Below are 20,010 nucleotides of genomic sequence, written 5' to 3'. Positions count from 1 at the left end.
ATCGCACATCAGTATGATGTGTTAGAACAACAGGTCCATCTCGCAACTTACAGGAGTCAGAGGATCTGCTGTGAATGTCCAGGTGCCAGATACCACAGGACACCCTCAGAGGTCTTGTCAAGTCCATGCGTCAATGGGTCAGAGCTGTTTTGGCAGCACACGGAGGAGCAACAGCTTATTAGACAGGTGGTCATAATGTTTTAAATCATCAATGTATATTGTAATTTAAAGAAACTTAACTAAGATATGACTTTAAAACTGAAATAGCATGAGCAAGAAAATATGTTTTTCTGTATTATAAATTTTTCAATACATTCAATTTTGTGTGTGCTTTTTTTTTGCTTTGAATTGCACTAAAACTTTGACAACAAAGACACTTGGACTACTGGATATTTTTGTGTATGTGTCATGCTGAATCTTTTCCAGTAGCTGCAGAATTTTTGAAACCTCGAAGAAAAGGCCATTACACAAAGCTTGCAGGTTGACTTCCTTTCTATTCATTCTCTGTCTCTCTCACTCTGTGTCTTCTTGAGAGGATTTTGAGTCTCCAACAACTGGCAAAATTTCAAGAAAATCTCCTGACAAATCCGCACTTGCTGGGGACCTCATCCATGTCGCCTTGTACTCCACTGGGAAGATCTGCCGTCTTTTGTTTCCACCAAATGAATGCCAAAATGCAGTCAAGCTTCCTACTGCCTACTCTCTATAAAAAAGAAGCACATGTATAAAGATTAATTTTTCTGGTGGGGTGTGCTGTGCACCGTTTCATTTGAAATTTGATAGGACTGTCTTTCCCTTCCATGTAAGATTGCCTGTATTTTTTCATAGTATCCTATTTATGAATGTTTTATTCAGCAGAGTATGTTTATCTCAGTTGGGTTTTATCTTTTCTGGCCAAACATTTTTCACATTCAACGTATAACTGCCTTTAATTAAAGGAATGCTTAACTTAATTTGGCTGCACTTGGCTTCAAAATAACAGCATAGCTTAATGTAATCATTTAATTTGCGGACAAAATGTCAATAGCGCATGAGCTGAATAAAACACAGTAAGAAATCCCAATGAATGGGAACACAGATGGCTATTTTATAATAAACTCTATTTGTAAAAGAAGCTAAGTAATTGCTGTATGACAGACAGTGAATGGTATTCATTTTTCAGTGATAATGCATTTTGCTTAAAGAAAACACTAGAAGAAAGATACCCAAAAGATATGACAATGTACAGGGTTCACGGAAATACTGCGGTGGGTTCAAGGCTGAGATTTTACTGCAAATTAAATGCTATTTGTTGTGTTTTATTTTACTGGGGGGCAGCATAGTGGAGCAGTGTATACCACTTTTGCATTAAGGACCCAGCTTCTGGAATACAAATCCTCTGCCCCATCAATGTCTTTGTAGGGTTTGCAGATTCTCTCTATTTCTGTGAGGGATTCAGTTTCCGTGTCATATTTCAAAATGTACATGTTACACACTTGCGGCACACGGCATATCTTGTAGTGGCAGAGCATGGCAAACTTAATAGCTGCAGTTGCTGGATCATATTGTCTTGATGATGTCAGATTACACAATTAGGAATTGCAAGAAAGACTGATCACACGACACCCTTAAGATGTCTTAGTTCAGCTTCAAATTTCCAAAGTATTGCCAGCTCATCATGTTTTGACAACCTAATATCATGCAGCCTCACACTACCGCTGGCTGCATGAATGCTTCCTATACTTCCACAGCAACAAGCTTGGCCTTTTCTTTATCCGTTTTCCATTCTTTTGTGGTTGGACAAACACAAAAACACCAAACAGACGAGCATCTCTTCTGTTTGTGTGGTCCAAAATGTCTGTCTTCCTTCTTTCTTTGCAGCAGTATTGTACTTCCTGGTAAGTGCTTTGGTTGTGAGCACTCACACACATGAGCCTGCTCAACCACTTAAGATTTTGTGGATGTCAAATGACATGACAGGTTTGAAGAATGGCATGATGTCTGCTCTGCCTATGGCCCCGCTCCTCCCAGGCAGAAAGGATATAAACCTGCCTCCTCCTCATGCCATCGTCAATTGACCAACAGACTGTCTTGAACTCGAAGTCCCAGAACACAAAAATACTAACATCCAAACGCACTTCTAATAATTCCCACTAGAGGGGGATATCACGATCAAACTCTGGCAAGTAATAAGGGAAAGCATTTAATCTTTGTAAAATTAAAATTCATCTTCACAAAAAATGCTCTGTCTCACTATTACATAGATAGATAGATAGATAGATAGATAGATAGATAGATAGATAGATAGATAGATAGATAGATAGATAGATAGTGTCACAAAGATTACACAGAGACATCATGAAGGTTTGGCACAGCCATCCATATACCATGTCCTGACTGTAAAATGGTTGAAATAAGCACAGATCTTTAGAGATCGAAGTTCACAACTGAACTGACTCATGCCAGCAAAGATGGCGTCTTCATATGTCGACACGGGAAGTGACATCATCTGAGGTGCTGGACCTGGAAGTGATGTCATCTAAGGCACCAGAACCAGAAGTGACGTCGTCGAGTGTGCTAGAGCCAGGAGTGAGGTCATCTGATGCGCTGGAAACTGGCGGGATTTCCTGAGAATGGTCTGCAAGGGATTGAGAAAGACAGTCAGTGCACCCCGCCGCCCCCTGGTCAGATGTGGAATTACTATTATTCAGGTCCTTTAGTTGTCTCCTACTTGTACGTGTGTGACAATAGATAGATAGATAGATAGATAGATAGATAGATAGATAGATAGATAGATAGATAGATAGATAGATAGATAGATAGTGTCACAAAGATTACACAGAGACATCATGAAGGTTTGGGGCAGCCATCCATATATCATGTCCTGACTGCAAAATGATTGAAATAAGCACAGATCTTTACAGATCCAAGTTCACAACTGAACTGACTCATGCCAGCAATGATGGTGTCTTTATATGTCGGCACTGCACATGATGTCATCTGAGGTGCCGGAGCTGGAAGTGACGTCATCAAAGGTGCCAGAACCGAAAGTGACGTTGTCGAAGGTGCCGGAGCCGGAAGTGAGGTCATCTAATGTGTCAGAACCTGGCGGGATTTCCTGAGAATGGTCTGCAAGGGATTGAGAAGGACAGTCAGTGCACACCGCTTGCCCCCTGGTCAGATGTGGAATTACTATTATTCAGGTCCTTTAGTTGTCTCCTACTTGTACGCGTGTGACAATAGATAGATAGATAGATAGATAGATAGATAGATAGATAGATAGATAGATAGATAGATAGATAGATAGAGGGGTGTCAAACTCAAATAAACAGTGGGCCAAAATCAAAAACTTGAACAAAGTTGTGGGCCAACCTTGATATTTATTGAAAAAAATGTCTACAATTGAGGAAGTTTTTCCTACTCATCAGATATAACAATGAACCTTCTCATATGGAAACAAACTTAAGTTTTGCTTAAACATTGAATCTGTAACAAGCAAAGCTTAATACTATAAACACATGTGAAATCAAATGTCAAATAAAAGACACATCTGTGGCATTCATTTCTTAAATAAAATTAAAAATAAATCTTATGCCTCTTTTTCTATTTGCCTTCTGAGTTAAATTTCAATGCTAACCCTTTTTTCACAGGCTAACAATTATAATAATAATTTCAATGAAAATCCAACCATTCAAGTCCATGCCTTGGAGTAGCAAGGAAAAGTGCATAAAGAAAACCTTCATTCAAGCTCAGTTTGCTGCACTCTGATCTACTCTGATGCACACTGGTCCAAGCCAGATCCCTGGCATCTCTTCTTGAATTCCTCTGAGCTGAGGAAATCCTCAGGATTGAGTGAATGTGTTAATCAGTGAGACGACTCCTGTGTGATGTTTTGTTCGTCTTCATCAAGGAGAATAGTTGCTCACACAGATATGTGCTGCTGAACATAGAGAGCATTTGAGCAGCTTGGGTACGGAGCTGGGGCATTGTGTCAGGTATGTAACGTGGCAACTGTGCAGCACCCACAGAGTCATACTTTGACTTCAGCGTGTCACTACACTGCAGTTCAGCTCCATTTGGAGGTTAGTTGGTGTGCTTTCCACGTCAATTGAAAACGGATTACTAAGCAGTTCAAACCTACATTTCTGGACATCAAAGTTGGCAAATCGGCGGGTAAACTCGGCGCTTTGTAAGCCAAGTTTTTCATCAAACTGTGCACTTGGGAACACGGTGGTAGAGATCTACATTTTCATGGTTTAGCAGCAAGGAAAATGGCCCAGGTTTCCTTGCAGAATCTGAGTCTCCCACAGGCACAATTTTGTTTTAAAAGCCCTCACTGTGGCGTACATGTCTGTGATGACACAGCCTCGCCCCTGAAGCTGCAGGTTCAGCACATCAAGATGGCTCGTGATGTCACAGTGAAATTCCAGCTCAGACAGGAACTCTTTATCCCGGAGCTCTGCTGTGCCTTTCCCTTTGCTTTCTAGAAACTGACAAATTTCCTCACGCAGCTCAAAACATCTGTTCAGTACTTTTCCTCTGCTTAACCATCTCACCTCTGTGTGAAACGACATGTCTGTGTATTCCAAACAACACTCCTCCAGAAAAGACTTGAACTGGCGGTGATTCAAACCTTTAGCTCTTTATAAAGTTAACTACTCGTGTTATGGTGCTCATAACATTTTCCATCTTCAGGGCTTTGCCACACATTGATTCCTGATGTATGATGCAGTGGTAAACAGTTAGCTCACCTGCACAGTTCTCTCCCTGCATCTTCTCCCGAATCCCGGCCACCAATCCACTCTTTTGACCGCACATTGCTGGCGCACCATCTGTCGTTAGTCCCACAAGTTTATCCCAAGGTAGCCTCATTTGAGTTACACATTTGGAAACCTCTTCAAAGATTTCTTTTTCTGTGGTTGTGCCATGCATTGATTTTAATCCCAAAGTTTCCTCCGTAACGCACAGATCTGAGTCCACTCCACGGATGAAGACTGACAGCTGGGCATTATCAGATGTGTCGCTGCTCTCATCCACAGCAAGGGAGAATGCAATGAAATCTTTTGCCTTTTCCATCAGCTGTTCGTGTAGATTTGTGGCAAGATCACACGCACGATCAGCTACTGTGTTTCTGCTAAGGCTCACATTTAAAAATGCCTGCCTTTTATCTGGGCACACGACGTCGCAAACTTTGATCATGCACTTTTTGACAAACTCTCCCTCATCAAAGGGCCGGGCTGATTCTGCAATCTCTGCTGCCACAATAAAACTGGCCTTTACAGCTGCCTCACTTTTTTATATGGCTTTTGTGAACATAGTCTGTCGTGAAACCAAACTTCTTTTCATCTCCTCTACTTTCTGGCGCTTTTGCGCTATGTCGAGGTCCTTGTACTTGTCATGCTGTTTCTTTTGATAGTGTCTTCTTATGTTATATTCTTTGGTTACAGCTATGTTGGCTCCGCACACAAGACAAACAGGTCTGCCCTTTACATTTGTGAACAGATATTCTGCTTCCCACTTTTCTAGAAAGCTTCTGTTTTCCACCTTTCGTTTGGCCTTTTTTGTGAGGTGTGGCCCAATGTGACTGGTAGCATGAGGTCGCTAATGAATGTCAACAGAGGAGTGGGCACTTGTAGGTCCTGATTGATGTGCCAACGCACCAGCAGAGCATTCTGGGATTTGTAGTATCAGCTGTGCATGTGCTGTCTACTGGAGGGCCAGCTCTAGTAGACATTTGGTATTTTTTCACGGGCCAAATATAATTACTCTGCGGGCCAGATTTGTCCCGCAGGCCTGAGTTTGACATCTATGCACTATTTATTTATCTTCTTCTTTTTGTCAGTATGTGTATATCTTTTGGTGGCACAGGTATTTTATTATTGTCTCTGTCATGAGGAGATGTGCAGTTAAGAATTCCATTGTATCATACACACATGACAATAAAGCTGAACTTGAACTGGACTTCATCGGCCTGATGTGATCAAGACTGTGCCCCGTGAACAGACTGGCACATCACCCAGGCCTGGTTCCCACTTTGCACCCAGTGCTGTTGGTTTACACCCAAGACTTAACAATACCTAAACTGGATGATGCATGGTTACAGATTGGATGGCCGGAGTTTTGAGTTTATATATTTATGGATGGGCGGCATGGTGGCGCAGTGGTAGCGCTGCTGCCTCGCAGTTAGGAGACCCGGGTTTGCTTCCCGGGTCCTCCCTGTGTAGAGTTTGCATGTTCTCCCCGTGTCTGTGTGTGTTTCCTCCGGGTGCTCCGGTTTCATCCCACAGTCCAAAGACATGCAGCTTAGATGCATTGGCAATTCTAAATTGTCCCTAGTGTGTGTGCCCTGCGGTGGGCTGGCACCCTGCCCAGGGTTTGTTCCTGCCTGTGTTGGCTGGGATTGGCTCCAGCAGACCCCCATGACCCTGTAGTTAGGATATAGCGGGTTGGATAATGAATGGATATTTATGGATTATTTATTCTATTTGGGGTTATGAAGGATTAGTGTAAATAATTATTTTGGGGCTATAGGAATTTTAAAACGTTCTCTAATCAAATAATCCAATGACACAATTATTAACACACTTCTTGACATAAATACTTTAGCTTTTTATCGGTGAACTATTGAGAAGATGGCAAATTTGCAGCTTTCCTTTTACTTTTTTGTGGATTATACTTATCTGAACAGCGGTGGTCGAATTTCAGTAGACAAATCAAGAGGACGATCACCTACAGAGCCTATGGTTTTTATTAAATATATAAAAGTGATCAAATAAAGTTTTGATGGACTGAAATGAATTTTAAACAACCGAGTCTGTCGTCATTTGCTGATGGAAAGTATATTTAAATACATATCCAGCCACAGATGATTTGATTTCAGTCATAAACTATGAGGAAACTGCTCAGTGTTAACTACAAGTAAATGCTTACAAATACACGGGGCCATCAAAGCACCTCAGTAAGGCGTCTGTAATATGAAAAATATAAGTTAGGCCCTTTTATATGCATAAAGATGATTATTTAATTTCAATAACAATTCATATAAAAAATCTCAATTCAACTATCATATATCTGGGCTAAACAAAGGTGAATATAAACCAGAACTTTTTCTTCCAAGCATCCGTAAATCGCTGGTATAAAGAGGGCGCGTGTATGAAAGCGAGAGCGACAGTCCCTGAGCAAAACGAGGGTTTGAAGAAAGCCAAAGTGGAAATCCGAATCCATTGTCATTTCAAAGCGCCTCTCAGACGTGTGTGAAAGGATTCCTTTCGTTTTGTCAGCGCAGACCTCCTCCCCCAGCCACTCTGCCTGCATCATTCAATGAGCCAGCGAGCTGGAAAACTCCACCTCCAAAGGAACGAAATGAACAAAAGCCAACGCGGAATATAAAACGAATCCTTTGACACATACTATAAACAACGAAAGGTGACATCCAACAACCACCGAATCTCAGCTTCTATAAATAACACCCTCCTCGAAGAAACAGCAATCGTTTGAAGTGATCTGCGTATTTTTGCAGAGAAACGCGAGGAGAGCCCAGCGAGCGCATCCCGAGTGAACGGACCGCTAGAATGCCGCTCGCTTCCGTTCGCAGTCGCTAACACGGAGTGACAACGAGTCCCTCTCGTCTTGTGACATAATTTGTCGATCAAGAGCCGTCGTCGGACGTGGATTCAATGAGTAATGAACCCTGCAGGATTTCCGTCTCACTCCTGTCGCTACGATCCGAGTGAAGGTACCCCGTAAGACGGTCGCCGTTCTCCATGTAAATGTAGCTGCTCATAAACATATCTGCGGACGAGCAGGGTTAAAAGCGGCGGGGAGGAGGAGTGGTTTATGGCAAATAAGACAGCGTTTTATGGTGTTGGGGAAAGAGTCTCATCTTCAAATGTAAAGCAAGTTCGGCACAAGCAGAGCTCAGTGCTGCGCAATGTCATCTGCGCTTGTACACAGTGCACGGAGCCGAACGGAGGATGTAAGAAGAAAAAGAAAAATCGCGATGTGCATGATGTCCGCCTGCTGAAGTGACAAAAAACATTCCATAAATGAATTACCCGTTCGGCCAGTTAAATAGAAAGGTCGATAACTCGAGTCGATTGCCACAATGCCGCGTAAGTTACAATCCGGCAGCTACAGATGTTTTAATGATCATTGCGTGCACAGCATCCAACTTTACTGTAAGTAGCGCCGAGCCGCCTGCATGATAATGGCTATTGTTTTCCTTTTGTTTTCCCTTCCAGATGGCCTTTTCCTATGCAGATTCTTTTTGTCAATTCGTTATTCAACCTGTCCTTAATTAATTATAGATGATTCATGTCCTTGGCCTGGTGGGGCTGCCATTTAAGCGCTCGAAATGGTCAGGCGGTGAGCCGCTGCATGGGACCGCAGGTTTTGCGGGTTAGAGCCTGTGGTAAAAGCTTATTAAACGCAGATCGCTTCGCTTCACCTCCTCCTTCTTCTTCTTCTCCTCCTCCTCCTCCGCAAGCAACAGCAGCAACGCGGCGTCGGCGGTAGAAGTTGTTTGAGGAGGTGGGCTCTTTCCAATTGAAGCGCCGTCGGATCATGGCTAGGCTGCGCAAGAAAGCGTGTGTAGCTCTCTTTCTCTTCACGCTGTTCATTTTCGGGACGATGATGGGTTTGAGGACACTGAAACCGAGCGACGGATTTTCCGATTTAGCCCCGGGACTGGAGCTCATGCCCCTAGCAGCCGACCGGATGGATCGGCGCTCGGTGTCCAGCGACGTGCTCGCCTCCTCTGCCCACGGTAACGCCGTCGCTAACACCAAAATCGTCTACGCCAACTCCGATTCGGATGGCAGCATCTACTACGATATCCACATTTTTTACTATGTCTGGTACGGGAATCCTAGAGTGGACGGTAAATATGTACACTGGGACCACGTGCTCGTGCCGCACTGGGACCCCAAAATTGCCGCGAGTTACCCTAAAGGCAGACACATCCCACCGGAGGACATCGGTTCCAGTTTTTATCCCGAACTGGGGCCCTACAGCTCGAGGGATCCAGCTGTATTGGAATCTCACATGGAGCAACTTCGAGCGGCGGCTGCAGGTACAGTATGAAGTCTCGACAATCTGTCTGTTGATGATCAATGGGGATTACAGAGCACCATGACCTGTGGATATTACGAGACCACTAAAAATACTGGGCGTGCGGAACTCGGGCATTGCTGTAGCAGTCTAAAAAGTTCCGAAAGAGAAACGCAAAGCTGAGATATAGAAAAGTACGCCAGCTGTTAATAAGAATGCAGTGTTTCCAGTATGAATGTTAGTCGAATAACACAAAAACGTTAACACAATAATGAATAATAATCATAATAGCCGCTTGAGTAAATAAAGTTTTCTAAGTAAACTGAAGAAACACTAGGTCAAAAAGTAAGAAATACTTTGAAGAATGAATAATCCGCGAGGCATGATTTTAAACGTTTTTGGCGCAAACCACTCCAATAATGCCCACATCTCCAGTCAGCTCAAATTTACCGTGAACGGCATTTTAAGTTGAACTCAAGCGCTAAGCCGCTGCCGTGCTGGTGCGGTGCAGTGGGAGGTCAGCCCGATGCCCTGGCGGGCCGTGTCGTGCCGGTCCGCGGCCTCCATGCCTTTCAGCACTTTGTGCCCTGGATAGTTCCACGCGTAGTTCAGCTGCCCGCCGCTTAACTGCAGCACCAGTGCAGAATCTCAAAAGGAGGTGAAACAGCAGAGGGCTGGGCGAAGAGCGAGCGGGATGACAAACCGTTACACTGAGTTTCTAGTACTCCTAACTCCAACTCAAAGATTGCAAAGTGCAGCATAAATGACAAGGAAATTGCGCCATTATCGAATAGTAATCGTATCACTGCAGAAGATATCGTAGAAAATGGCACTTTTAATACTGTTATGCGCTAAACATCTTTCTTCAGTAACCTTGTTCTAAAACACTTGTTTCCCAGACAGTCTCCTAGACTGGTGTTTACTTGATTATGTTGACCTCTTTTCTATAAAAGAGTCAGCTAAGCAAATAAATGCAAATGTTAACCCACCTCCTTTAATAAATACACACTTTTATCAAATAAGAGATTCACTTTTTCCAGCTTTTCAGAGAACAGCACACTGAGCCTCACAACTCATGGCTCCTTGTTTTAATTCTGGACTAGTCGATGGCTTTTTGAAATATACACCTTCCACTCGTGTCTGTGTGAGTTGTTTCTGTCAGCTCTGGTTTCCTCTTACATTCAACACCTTCACAGGTTATGTTAATTGGTAATTGTCAATGGGCTCAGTATGAGTTAATGTGGGCACATAGGTAGACTGGCATCCTGTCCAGGATTGGTTCCTACCTTGTGCCCAATACTGCTGGCAGGACTGTTAAAATAATGGTTCTTTAATGGCATTTTATGGAGTTTGTGTGGCTCCTTGTAAAAACATTACTTGACAAAGAACCATTTCATGCTAGGAAGGGTTCATTGCATATGAAATTGGACAAAGTTATTGGACGTTTGGACGAGGCAAAAATTTTAATGTATAGTAAGATACCTAGTGGGACATGAACATATCAAGAAAACTCAGACTTTGCCTGTGCAGCAAGAATCCTTTTAAAATCAGGAAACCCAGTGGTATTTCATAAATTTCTTATAATCCATTCATGACTATTTATGCAGCCTGTTGTGAGCCTAAATAAATAAAAGCTCTTTCTGGAACTTTCTTGTGGATGGTTCTTTTGGGAACTAAAAAGAGTTCCCGATAGCATCACTCTGAAGAACTACTTACAGCAGCTTTATTTTTAAGAGTATAGGGAAGTAACAAAAACTAATATTTCGGTGCCAAGTTGATACTAAAATTCCAAAAATGTAAAGGCAGTAGCTTTTTTTTTTTTTTTAAGATTCAGTAGCACAGAGTGAAAGTCGATATTACACTAAAGTGCACAAATCACTATAAATGACACAATACCCTGTGAGAAAAATGTGAGTAAAAACTACATATAGAAATGGCTGGTTTGTGAAGTTTAATGCATATTAAAATTAAGCCCCTGTGAATGGATAGATAGATAGATAGATAGATAGATAGATAGATAGATAGATAGATAGATAGATAGATAGATAGATAGATAGATAGATAGATAGATGGATATGAAGGGCACTATATACTGTAATAGATAGATAGATAGATAGATAGATAGATAGATAGATAGATAGATAGATAGATAGATAGATAGATATGAAGGGCACTATATACTTTAATAGATAGATAGATAGATAGATAGATAGATAGATAGATCCCCAAGGGGAAATTTGGCTTTTTACAGAAGCTCTTTAAATAGGTAAATACATATATAGGTGGATAAATAGATAAATACACAGACACATTTTTGTCTGAACACGCACTGTAATTTCTATAAAGCAAGAAAAATTCAAAAGAAAGAAAAAGTTCTGACTTGGCTGTCATGGTCGCAGTGAGACATTATGCAGACTGACATTATGACATTTTGCAGAATGCCAGTATTAGTTGACCTAAACAATAATGGGGTAACTACATGATTGATATACCAGTATTTTAAAGCTGCTGTTAATGTTAGTATTTATAGAGTATATTTTATATTCTGTAAAAGGCTCAATATTGTTCACCTAAATAATGGAGGTACCTTCAATAAAAGGTTACTGAAAGGGATTTTGCTTTTTGATGTGGTGTTGAACAATTTCACTGGCTATGGTACTGAATATAAAAATCCTGGCATCAATACATCCCTACAATTGGGCAAGGCTGCAGCTCCACCACTTTGTAATGAAGTGGGCACATTCAGAAAGCTGGTCTGTGCTTTTACGTCAGTTGAACCAGCGAGTTAAAGCTGGGAATGCAGAGTGAGGAAATCAAAATGGGCAGCAGATAAAGATGGTTGAGATTTTGGGAGTTCTTGTAACACACAAAGTTGTTATGCATGAGGTTAGGAGAGATAGCCATTGGGGAATATGGAGGTACAAAATGATAAAGAATCAAAGACAGTGTTAAAGCATCAAAAGGATGTCTCTGTATGGTTTGGCATTTCATGGTGCAGTTTTTGTGTTGTTTTTCTAAAATTTTAAGAATATTAAGTCCCAATGAAAATTTCAACATAGAAATTTGATATACAGAATCTATGCATTTCTTCAATGTTATATCTTGGCATCCTCTGTTATTGTAAAAACAAGGTAAAGATGAATCCATGTTGTAAATGAATATTCATCATTTTGATTGTCACACATTTTACACTCCAACTGAAGAATAACATCACCAGATGGACTGAGACGTAGAGCATTGAAACGTTGCAACATATGTGAATACATTTGCCATGTGACTGCAGGGTGTACATTAAGGATTGAGTAGTCCGTACTAAACCACAATGTTTTTTATTCTGCGACCCAAAGTCTCACATCTTCTGAAGCAAAGCTGATTAGGACGTGCGCTCTGCAAGTGGAGTAGTAAAGAGCTGAACTGTTACAAAATGAAAGTGCCACAATCCAAATAAAAGAGATCTTATCGGTGTTGAAAAATAAAAGAGTACGCACGTGGACGGTCTAATCTTCTAATTATAACTTAAAGATAATTTAGTGTCTTATTTCTACTAACATGCAAGATGTGTGTTGTGGAGGAAACTCGTATCATTTATATGAACAGTTGTGAGTCAAGCCAGTAAAGACAGCAGCAGATAAAGTAACACATGCACTTCAAAGTCATCTATGCCTTTATGCTTTACAAAAATGTTTATATTTCTCATTGACAATATTTATATTTTTGATATCACATTAATATACACAATGTCGACTGTATTAAACAAGGCAAATATGTTGCTTTTTGTAATAGATCACTCATTCATTTTGTAACACATTTTATTAGAAGCTTGTGGGTCGTTAATTACACTCTAGGCCTAAGGTTCCCAACGGGGGTGGCACTGCCCATCGGTGGGCACTGAAGAAATCTAAGGGGGCATTTCTGGTCCAGCCGCCACCCCCTTGGGCAATACTCGAAAGAACGCACTGAAAAGTTTGATTAATACTAAAAATCATCAAACGCATGTTTCAACCAATTATTCTAAATGTCTATTAAGAAAGACCCATCCATATTAACATTGGTACATTGTATTGTAAAATCTGTCCTTGTCTTTCAATATATAGTATAATATACAGTAGTTCACCCAGGTGGGGAGCCATCGAATCACTCTTTGAAAAAGTGGGCTCTGACCAAATAAAGGTGGGGAACCTATGCTCTAGGCAGTCGGAATCAAACAATGGGTGGAAGTGCAGTTCATCCCAGGAGTCATTCACTTGCACACAAATGCCCTCCACTTTCACCCTGCCAGTATAGTGCTCCCACCACACTGCTGATTGTCTCCTTATCCTCTTGTCAGGTGTCTTGGTTTTATCCTGGTATCCCCCAGGTGTAGCAGACGACAATGGAGAGCCAACGGAGGACTTGGTCCCGGCCATACTGGATTCTGCTAACCGCCGCAACATCAAGGTAAATGAAAAGGTCTATTCAGTAGAGTGTATAGATATCTGTTTAGATTTATATGTCTTAATATTTGATATTTATCTTCTTTTACCTGAAAAATTATCACATATTTGAATTGTGCATCTTAATTGTTTCAGAGGTTGTTTTGTTGCCTGCACTTAAATGCTATAACAAGAACTCTCTAGAGTATTTGATGATTTTATCTTAACATTAAGTGTATTGTTCTATGCAGTGGAAACATATACATTTTTTTTTTACTTTGTACAATGTGAAGCGATGGTGTAGGAATTTCCGATTGATTAATAATCAATAATGTGGTAACCCACATAATAATGGGGTATTTGAAAAATACATTTTAACTTTTGTTAATTATCAGTTGTGCCTTTGGCAATACTGGTAATTAATCCAATAATTTGGTAAGGCTCCTACTTTATTTACCTTACCTTTCTCTGTTGTAGGAGGCAGGCCTCCATCCTTTACACTTATATCAAGGTAGCTGAGACACACTCATTTTAAGAAACAGAATAATACAATTTATTGATAAACACAAGGATGATAACTGCACATATATATTGACACAGACAGACTTGACAGACACACATAACTTACAGGCTGGCTGTTTACTGGTATTTCAAGTTCTACTTCATCCTGGGACAGATAAATAGTTTTACGATACCATGTGTTTATGGATCCTGTCCGATGTTATGTGAAGTTGTTGTTTTATTGTTGCTCCGGGTTCCGGGTGCACTCTTTGCCTTTGTTGCATGATCCTTGTCAGTGCTGTGCTGCTGCCTCCTCAGCTTGCCTTCTGCTGTGTTTTGCCACTTCGTAGAGAAATGTCATTACTTGTTCTGGCCCAAGAGTTGAGATGCTGAAGTTCCCTTCTTGAAGTGATTGCAGCTTCTCAGTCTCGTCAGACTACTGGCACACATCTTTGGCTTGACAGACTTGGTCTTAGCTTCTGGTCCACAAAGATAAGAGTTTGTCAAATTCGTCTCTCCGAGCAAAAGCGGCTCATGGCTTTTCAGCTCATAGATCAGCAAACAGGTGTTTTCAGTGATTTTGGAGAGTTCCCTCTCCTTCAGTGAATCCCAGAGAGGGTGACCTGAGAGAACTCAGTGAGTTTCCATTCTCTCCTCTTTGCTTCTTCCACTTACTTTGAGAGATGGAGCGCATGTGGTTTTAATAGATGGTTGAACCTTTTCATGACTGTATTAAAGTTGTAGGAGTGCTACATGAATGGAGACGTTTTAATGTGTTTTGTGCTGAGTCGCGTCTTTCGTTATCATTGTCCTGTTTATGTAGTCTATGGTGCGTCTGTCTCCTGAAAACAAAGGGGAACGGAGAACGCTGCAGGACCGTGACCCCTCAAGGTAATTCTCCTGTCCACCCATCAAATCCATCGGGGCTATTTCCTATATAAATGAGAGGAGGGAAATAGTAAAGGAAGGAGGTGAGAAGGAGAAGGAAACAAATCAGAACATAACCCCTAAACTCATCACAAGAGACAGAGAAACGCCGATCAGGGTCGTCACATACCTGTCCACAGCTTGCTGCTCTCAGTGCCGGACCTGTAATGATCTCGCCTTTCTCACAAAACCCCAGGGTTCAGTAATATCAGGACTTGCCGAGGACCATATGGTGAGACCGTTTCTTTTTTATTTCGGGAAAGGAGCGAGCGAACTGTCAAGTGCTTCCATATTGCAGTTACCGCTGGAGTTTTTCTAACTGGTTCAAGGTCATTTCCATTAATCATTCTCTGGAAAATTCCCTGGACTTTGTATGTGATATGTGTTTCTTGGGTGTCATATCTGTTTTATGTTCAGTGTAGGGTCAAGGGAGGGTTTGCATTGTATTTTTAGTGCTGCACCGTTTACTGTAATATTTCGACGTTCACTTGTGGGGTTGTGGGTGTTAGGGGAGGAGAGAGGTGAGATATTTATAATGTTTGGCATTTTGTTTCACTTCTTTTTCATTAATATAGATATATATTCACTTTATTAGCTTACTTACTGTTTGCCTTTTTTGCCTATTTGATCGCCGATTGGTGAAGTATTTGGAGGAAGTACGGTTTGTCTAAGTCTAACGCCCCTCAGATTGCCGGGCCACAGGTCTTGGCAGTGTAGTTTCCGGTCCGGACATTTACAAAGTTGCTTCCAGCTACAAAATCAGTATCTTTTAACAGGTGGGTTATTCTGTCCATCTTAGTTGTCATTCCTTGAATAGGTTTTTGTCCTTTCTTGAGTCCATTTTGGGCATTCTGGCTCAAGAGGTCTGCAGAGGGGCCTCTGGAGAGATGTCAGGTCACCTCTGATTTACACCTTTATTATCAGATGACGTCCAAGCAGATCCTGGTACAGGATAGAGATCAGTCATTTAGTTTGGAATGTAAGTTGAGGTTTGGGGTAGCTGGATGGCTGCATCCCTGTCAAATCTGCTTTCTTAGCAGGTCTGGTGTGCCACAAAAGCCTAGCAGAGTTGACAATTCCCATTTTGTGCTACAATGGACAGAGTCAATTGGTATCTTTCAAAAATAATGGTGTCACAAAGGGTATACATCAGAGCTCATTTTTAAACTCAAGTGAAGGTGATCATGGTGAGGGATAGTACTGCATTGTGTACAAATCTGAGGGGATTCACACATGCTATACCATTGTCCCACCAGCCAAAGGCATTAGGTCAAATGGTGTGCTGCTTCCAGGTTAATCATCTTGAAAATCTCAAACCTTTGTGAACCAGGCATATATATAGAAGTGAATGGAAGATCTGACACACCTCACCAGGTCCACGTGTTCTTAGTTATTCTGCTTTCAATTTCACTTTTCCAGTTCTTCGTCAATGCACACTATAGATTTGGCTTCCTCATATAAGTTAAAATGCCCAACAGCATGCTAATTAAAGAAGCTGCCTAAAATATGCTTTACAGATTATCGGTAATAATGAATGAGGATATAGTGACTTATGTTGTATCTGTGGAAAATGACTGATGTAATTACATACAAGTCATAGCATCTTAAATCACAAACATCTTTTTTTTTTTTTTTCAAAAGCAGCACGACTAATTTCAATATATCTGACAAATCTCCACAAGGAGCGTGATTTCAGCGGCTTCTCCAAAGGCCGGTCACGAGGAATGACATTGGCTGAGTTGCAGCAGAGCTCATCTGTGAGGAAATTTGCTGCAGTAAAGATTCTGAGGAATAAACAAACAATAAAAAATGCAAAAAAAAAAAAAAACAAATAGTATAAGCTTGTTTTTCAGGGCCCTAAAGCCATCCTAGTCTTTTAAATCTGGAGTCAAAGTAAAGCCAACAAAACATCTGAATGGCAACAAGCCGTCTATGTAAAAAAGACAAATGCTTTCTATTTATTAAAACACATCATGTTAGAATTCAAATAAGTAAAGCAAGTGTTTAAAGTTTGGAGCTTTGGTATATGAAATCAAGACTGGACGCCAGTTCATCATATTGCTGTCGTATTACATAGGGTGACAGGCATGCAATGTGGAAGTTTTCTGTTTTTATAATTGATAGTTTTTCCTATCTACAACAGCTCTAGTTTAATTAGTAAATACACCCAGGCCTTTGGTGCTACAGCCTTCAAAACGTTCTTTAATCTGTGCCAGTTTGGATCTTTTAAAGTAATTAACAGAATGGTAGTCTGTGAATCACTGAGCCTTCATCAATCACCGCATGATGCCATTGTGATCAGTGAGTCATGGCTGCCTAATGCATGTTATGGAGATTTGTGCTTTGTATTGGTTTGACCAGACCTGCTTTGTCCTGCCACAAGGCAGAAGGTGCACATTTGTGTGTGGACATTTTGTGTCCGTTTAACAGCCGTGCATTATATATATTTCATGCTTGGTTGATACCCTACAGTCGTGCTTATATGTTGTTATTCATGGTGACCCCAAGTGACTGTTTACTGTAGGGGGTCAGGCAGCCCTACTCACCAATCTGGTGCTGGGTTTGTGGTGTCCTGACCTTACATGGCATGGTGACTGGCCCATACCTGGCAAATCTCTAGACCTGCAATAATAAACTGAGACTTGTACGATGTGTGTACCACATGTTTTGAACAAGCATGCACAAACATCAGAAAGCCTGTAAAATGGTCAATGAACGAGTGCCAACTTTTGCTACCCCCATGGCTGTTGGCAGGTAGCATAAAAGCTTTATTGGCCATGAATGTGCACAGTGTGACACTTGTCAAGCTCTGTGATGCTAGTCTGATTGAGGCAGTGACTCTTGTCTGGCTTCCCTAAAGTCAGTTGAGCTAAGCAAACTCTTGCAAGCTTTTCCATAGGGATGGAGCTTCAGCTTCAGCACTGAAATGAGTTTTCCTGCCTTGGGAACACTCAGCAGTACATTATATGCATGCAGTGATCAGCGTTTTGTGAGCTGGTGGCTCCTAACAGCGTCCACTCAAATATGTAGGAGCCCTTAAAGGTTCACATACTGGGCGTGCAACTGACACCCAGCGTCAATCTGCTTCTCTTCATAGGACAAGAATGACAGGCATTCACTTCACTTTAAACACACACATAATGCATAAAAAAATCTTTTATAGAAAAGTTATCCTTGCCTTATTTTCTGTTATTAAACAGTGTCTCTTTATTTTATGATTGACAGTTATTATAAGATCAAAGGGGATTAGTTGTGAAACATTTTCAAAATTAGCATTTGTTAGAATTCTAAACTAAATCTTGTATTCTGATGTGCACTGGATAAGAGAAAGGGTTTAACAGTCTTTACTAAAATGAGTACAAAATACTATTTCATTATTTTATTTAAGAATATCTTGTTGTGATTGTGTGCAATGGAATGGCATCCCATCCAGGGTTGTTTGTTCGTAATGTTGCTAAGCTCAGGCCCTGCTGACTCTAAACTGAATTAAGCAGTTTTAAGATTATTTTGTTTATGGAGTCACATAATGTAACATAGGCGCTGGAATCTCTTGGCTGTTTTTGTGTTTTTTTAGATGCGTTCACATGTAATACAAAAGCACCTACTGAGATACCATGTCTGTCTGTCTGTCAGTCTGTCTGTATTTATGAGACAGCCCGGCAACTAGTGGATGACGTGGAAATTTGGCACGCTTATTCTTCATGGAAATTTGTTTGGACAGCTCAGCATCTCAAATGCTGCACACTATACGAATTTGAAACATGTTCAAAATCTTCCTTAGAAAAACCTTGGGGAATTTGGAAAGTCGTCTAAGCAGAGAAACATTCTGTGTGACCCAGTGTTTTTCTTATTAACAAAAAAATAAATAAAGTAAAAAATATAATGCTTCCATTTACTAAAAACTAAAAAAAGCCTCAATACTTCAATCAAGTATGAAACGCAAGTGAAAATGTATTCATTTTGATTCTCGTAACCTGTTACTACCACAGGTACATTAATTAAAAACATGTAGGTGTAATTTTAACCTAGAAGAGAACACTGTATCTCTTGCTGCAACTGTCAGAATCTCAATATCATTGGACGTATCTTCCCCCTCTGAACACTGATGTCTCACCACTTTCCAGTGACTTATTCTGTGAGATTCACTGGCCGTAACTCACTGCCAGTCGCTGATGCTCTGCTAGATGTGAGCGAGTGGCAACTTCAAGCAGAAGGTGCTAAAAATATGTGACCTGTTGCTTTGGCGGATTTGTCAAGCTTATATGGCTAACCCTGGCTTCAAATTCAGTCAGTATTTAGATTGGAAAAAAAACCAAAGGATGTAGGAAATTCAGTGACCAACATCAATGATCTGCACTTCCACTATATAAAAACATGCATTTGGTCACTAGCTTTACTATTTGCAAATAAATAAATAAAGTTTAAGTTTTGAAGATTCATTTTGATTTCCTAAATTGATGCGAGAGAGTATCTGTTTAACAGCCGTGCATTATATATATTTAATGCTTAGTTGATACTTTCTGGAAAACCTACAGTCGCGCTTATATGTTGTTATTCATGGTGACCCCAAGAATCATAACGATTGTTTACTGTAGGTGGCCAATCTGGTGCTGGTTTTGTGATTATATTAGATAGGAATATCTAGCTATCAAATCAGAGTAACACAAATCCCCAAATTTCTTAGTGTGTGGATCAGAGTGCAAGAGCAAACTATGGCTGATTATTTACGTTACTCAGAAAAAAAAAAGATTTACGTTTCTTTGCCACTTTGCTAGTGGCATCATTGACAGATGACGGTGTCAACTGAGGTGGCGTTAGACATACACATTTGGTTTCATCAGGTTATTTAATACTGATGTTTCAAGGGGGGCAGAATGGTGGCGCATAGCCCAGTGTTCCCGTCACACAGCACCATCAGCTCAGGTTTGATTGCTAGCCTGGCCAGGGTCAGTTTGCATGTTCTCACCATGTGTACACAGACTGAGTGTGCGTAGCTACAGAAGATTACTCACTTTACAGCTGGATCTTAGAATTGCGTTATTAAGAACTCTCGATTCCTAAAATATGTTTATTCCTGCGCGTATTGTTGTTGTTAAATTACATCCGCCATGTTTAGGCTCAGCGGGAGCTACCCAAGTTTCAC

The 20,010-nt window shown here is 40.9% G+C and overlaps 2 protein-coding genes across 2 annotated transcripts in view; one reads left to right on the top strand and one right to left on the bottom strand.

Moving 5' to 3' along the window:
• Positions 1-642: 642 nt before the first annotated feature.
• Positions 643-6,168, bottom strand: LOC120518099 (general transcription factor II-I repeat domain-containing protein 2-like). The gene is made up of 2 exons (XM_039740702.1): positions 4,731-6,168; positions 643-703 (listed from the first exon to the last, which is right to left on the bottom strand). The coding sequence occupies exons 1-2, from the start codon at positions 5,176-5,178 to the stop codon at positions 690-692; spliced, it is 462 nt and encodes a 153-aa protein (XP_039596636.1). The 5' UTR covers positions 5,179-6,168; the 3' UTR covers positions 643-689.
• Positions 6,169-6,412: 244 nt separating this feature from the next.
• The window catches only part of maneal (mannosidase endo-alpha like), a 51,233-nt gene continuing 37,635 nt past the window's right edge, over positions 6,413-20,010 (top strand). Inside the window, exons 1-2 of the mRNA XM_039740207.1 lie at positions 6,413-9,049; positions 13,355-13,464. Coding sequence (XP_039596141.1) covers positions 8,542-9,049; positions 13,355-13,464 — 618 coding nt within the window. The 5' untranslated portion in view covers positions 6,413-8,541. The remainder of the gene's footprint in view (positions 9,050-13,354; positions 13,465-20,010) is intronic.

This window comes from Polypterus senegalus, chromosome 17 (genome assembly GCF_016835505.1).
Source record: "Polypterus senegalus isolate Bchr_013 chromosome 17, ASM1683550v1, whole genome shotgun sequence".
Taxonomy (NCBI): Eukaryota; Metazoa; Chordata; class Cladistia; order Polypteriformes; family Polypteridae; genus Polypterus; species Polypterus senegalus.
This window is presented reverse-complemented; position numbering and strand designations above follow the sequence as displayed.